General features: G+C 42.2%; 1 protein-coding gene across 1 annotated transcript; it reads right to left on the bottom strand.

Moving 5' to 3' along the window:
• Positions 1 to 2,101: 2,101 nt before the first annotated feature.
• LOC133279828 (ubiquitin carboxyl-terminal hydrolase 42-like) lies at positions 2,102 to 3,640 on the bottom strand (the record flags this gene model as incomplete). Its single annotated transcript, XM_061474003.1, is given in 2 exon segments — positions 2,102 to 2,176; positions 2,178 to 3,640. Coding segments are annotated over 2 exon segments (1,524 nt in total), but the record flags the coding sequence as incomplete, so codon positions are not given.
• Positions 3,641 to 3,847: the final 207 nt, after the last annotated feature.

The following is a 3,847-nucleotide window of genomic DNA, read 5'->3' as shown; positions in this document are numbered from 1 at the left end:
CTAAATTAAGGAGGGATTTTGCCCGTTGCCTTCCATGAGCTTCAGTCAAATATAAGGCAAGTGGGGGAACAACTCAGATCTCTTCTCCTCAAGTCGATTCATTAACCAGACAGATTAGTCAGATGAACTGTATTTCACAGAGGTTCCCACTCACTGGTCTCCTGATGCAGGACCAGTGACTATGAAGTGCATCACAGTTTGACAGCATTTAATAATCAAAATTAAAATCACAGTATGAATTTGTCTTTAGCTAGCCACTTTAGGGAGACAAAACCAGACAACTGAGACTTCAGACAAGTGACGGTATATTAAGAAAATGGAATTAAAACAGATGGATTTTGCCTTGACGGTAAATGTTTCAATAATAAATTCTAAGTTTCGATAGTATCGATAAAGTCCAGTTTGAAGATAAAGAGTCATAGTTTTTTTCGGCAAAGAGTCGTCGGTTTTGATGGTAAAGCCAGGTTTGATGGTAAACAGGTTTGATGGCAAAGAGTCAGTTTTGATGGTAAAGCCAGATTCGATCGTAAGCAGGTTTGGTGGTAAAGCCACGTTCCATGGTAAACAGTCACGTTTGATGGTAAGCAACGAGGCTTGGAGGTAAAGAGTCAGTTTTGATGGCAAAGCCAACGTTCGATGGTAAACAGGTTTGATGGTAAAGAGTCATTCTTGATGGTAAACAGCCAGGTTCGATGGTAAACCATCAGGATTGATGGTAAAGACTCAGTTTTGATGGTAAGAAGTAGTGGGATTTGTTGGTAGGTTTAGTTCAGGTACTGAAGGATTCCATCAGTGAGCTTTGCATCTGAAAGACAGAAGAAAGCAGTGTCACTCCCTGTCATGACATTCAACGTCAAACCCTGTCTCAGTGGTTTGGTTTCTGAACGACAAGTCTCAAGCCTGCACGCAGCTCCGTCTGCTCTGTGACTACAGGATCCGACAGACTCGAGAAGGTGGCTTCCTCACATCCCAACCAACTGCATTTTGGATCTACGCTAAGGTGGGCGAACTGTACACAGTATTAGGACAAAGCTACCTCCTTTCATAGCAAGTGGTAGGCTTAGGTAAATTTAGGTGAGGTTTTGTCTAGACAGCATCCTTGTTTTACCAAGGTGTTCAGATCTGGTTCAAGCTCACCAGATCTTACGTACTAAGCCTTCAGAAGCCTGTAGAAACTTGCTGGAGAGAATTTGTAGGAATGTAGGAAGCAGCTGCTTTAAAGCTGCTCCGTCTCCCATCCCACCTCCATTTTCCTTCAATCACACATTATCACAAGCCCTTTCCATCCTTATTAATTTACTGGGGAGTCCTGGTGAAAAGGCACAACCTAACAATTCCTTCTCAGCTGTTGTCTGTCCCTAGCCTGTTTGAGAGGTTCCAGGCTCTTTAAAAACACACTGCTGCGGTGGCCTTTTTTTGAGAGAGATTCCGTTATCCAGAAATTCCTACTTGGGACCCATTTATTTAGTATTTCTAAAGACGGACGTTCCACAAGAGGAAGTTCCTTAACATCTATGGACTTGAGGAAATACTAAAATTCTGCAGACTTAAAAGACTGCTTTTCACAGCCCTCATATCCCACTTGTGTTGCAAGCAGTGGATCAAAGTGGGGTTCTATCACTGTGTTTATCGGTTAACATCTCTTATGCCTACACAGATAGCGCACTAATCGTAATGCCCCTGACCTGTGTGGTGGGGTGCAAGGCATTTAATTTCTTCCTATAAGACTTTAGATGCAACAAACATTAGCCGTCAGACTGAATGACAGTAAGTCTTGGTTTGTACACAAATCCTTACAGGGGCTAATTGTGGAATATGTGGAATTAAAAATACGTAATTGTTGCAACCTAATCAGGAACAGGCGCAGATGTGGTTCTGTCCTGGGTTCAGCAGGCTGGGCTTAAACCACGACAGGTTCTTCGCTTTGTGCTCCAGATCTAGCATTCTAAAGCTATTCAGCAACATCCCTCCTATGTTTGCTTGACCAACCTAATGACCAACCCGTAGTCAGATTATCCTATATAAATCACTTAGAAACAATGGGAAAAAGGCAGGCATGGGAAACATTCAGAAAAGAGTTAGGAAAAAAATGGCAGATTATGCTGGAATCCCTGCTTACTTGTAATCCTTCTCTTGATATTTTTCTTTGGACTTCATTTTCTTCTTGACCTTCTTTTTTCTTTCTTTGGTCATCTATCTTGCGGCGTTTCTTTCCCACTTCAGCTTCGCTTCCTTCTGCATCGCCGTATTTCCTCTTGCCAAGCCTCAGTTTCTCATTTTCCCAGAAAGAGTTGTCAAATCGTGCATGAGCTGAGGCAGGTGGAGGTGCGTGCCCTTCCCGAGAGTGTTTTTCAGACTGCTGAGGTACTGAACAGTGACGGAAGTTCTCTCTGTGGCTACTCAAGTGATGGGCTCCTTCCTCTCTGGAGTGAGTGTTGTGAGCCCATCTGCTCTTGCAGTGATAATCCCTACGTGATTTGTAGAATTGACTCAATTTGTCAAAGGCTTTATCAAAATGAGAGGACTTCCTCTCTCTACCATCACCTGTTCCATGAACAGAGTAATAATCCTTGTAATATCTGCATTTTTCCCATCTCCGTAATTCATCTTGGTAGTATCTTTCCCTGTTCCAAGTCCTCTCTCCTTTGGAATGGTAATACTTATTCCTGTCTTGTTCCGTTCTTTCTCTGCTTCGGGATTTATAACGAGAGTATTTTCCTGAGCTTTTGCCATTATTTGGACTGTTTCTTTCATGATGGGAAGGTCTGTACTTGCCTTCATTGCAATAATCCTGCTTATGATGATATTGCTTATTTGTTTCCATGCTGCAAGAGCGCCTCCTTTTGTAGGAACGATCATCCGCTTTGCTCCTGCTTTGCTTCCGGTCTTTACTGTCAGAGTATTGTCTCTTCTTTCGGTAGTGCTCTTTGTCAGTTTTTTTGGAGTCCTGTACCTTCTCCTCGTATTTTTGCCTATTATCCTCTTTGCATTTTTTATTATTCAGCCCCTCATTTTGTCTGGGGAATTGACTCTCCAGAACTTTATCCAGCTTTGGAATAGAAGAGTCATTAACAGGTGGTACCTCTACATAGTTATTAGAAATGTCCTTTGTATCTTGGCATTTATCTGTAACACCTAGACATACAATTTTTTTAGGACTACATTCAATGTCAGACTTCACAGAGGAAGCTTGCCATAATTTCTCTTCACTCTCGGGAGACCCTTTCATATACGAAGGATCTCCTTTTGCAAAGAGTACAGGTTCTTTTGGTCTTCCTGGTTTGTCTTTGTCTCTACTTTCTTCAGACTCACAATGCCCAAGGTATTCATCTTCAGTATCCAAGGATATTTTCCTGACCTTGTGCTGACCGCTGATACTGGGATGCACGTTATCAGCATTTGTTATCACACTTTCAGCAACGTCTTCGGTAGCAATGGTTTCAGTGGTTTCAGAGTCTGATACAGTAAAAGGACTCTCAACCTCACAGCCAAGGTCGGAAAGAGGCATCCTGGATTGTTCATAGACAAACACTGTTTCCGTCACTACGGTTTCCATAAGACGATCACCCTCAGACTTCTGAGGTGCAGGGACACTGCACAAAACAAAAACACATTTTTCACTTGAAAAAGTTCCCCTAAAAGATAAATGTTAGGAGCAAAAATCCCTTGAAGTAAAAGATTTGGTGGCTACTGGTAAACTCTGTATGTTTCTAAACTCCCTTACACAGTTTGGAAACTGTAGCTTTCTAAAGGGACTCTGTAAGGCAGTCCCTTTAGAAACCGACTCTTACACATTCAGCAGTGCCCAGAGAAGATGTTTTTCTTCTCTTGAGCTTGCAAGTAGTAC

Source organism: Pezoporus flaviventris, unplaced genomic scaffold (genome assembly GCF_033815535.1).
Source record: "Pezoporus flaviventris isolate CSIRO_AGI_PZ_B2104156 unplaced genomic scaffold, CSIRO_AGI_Pfla_v1 ptg000078l, whole genome shotgun sequence".
Taxonomy (NCBI): domain Eukaryota; kingdom Metazoa; phylum Chordata; class Aves; order Psittaciformes; family Psittacidae; genus Pezoporus; species Pezoporus flaviventris.
The sequence above is the reverse complement of the archived record's forward strand: the minus strand, read 5'-3'. Positions and strand labels throughout refer to the sequence as shown.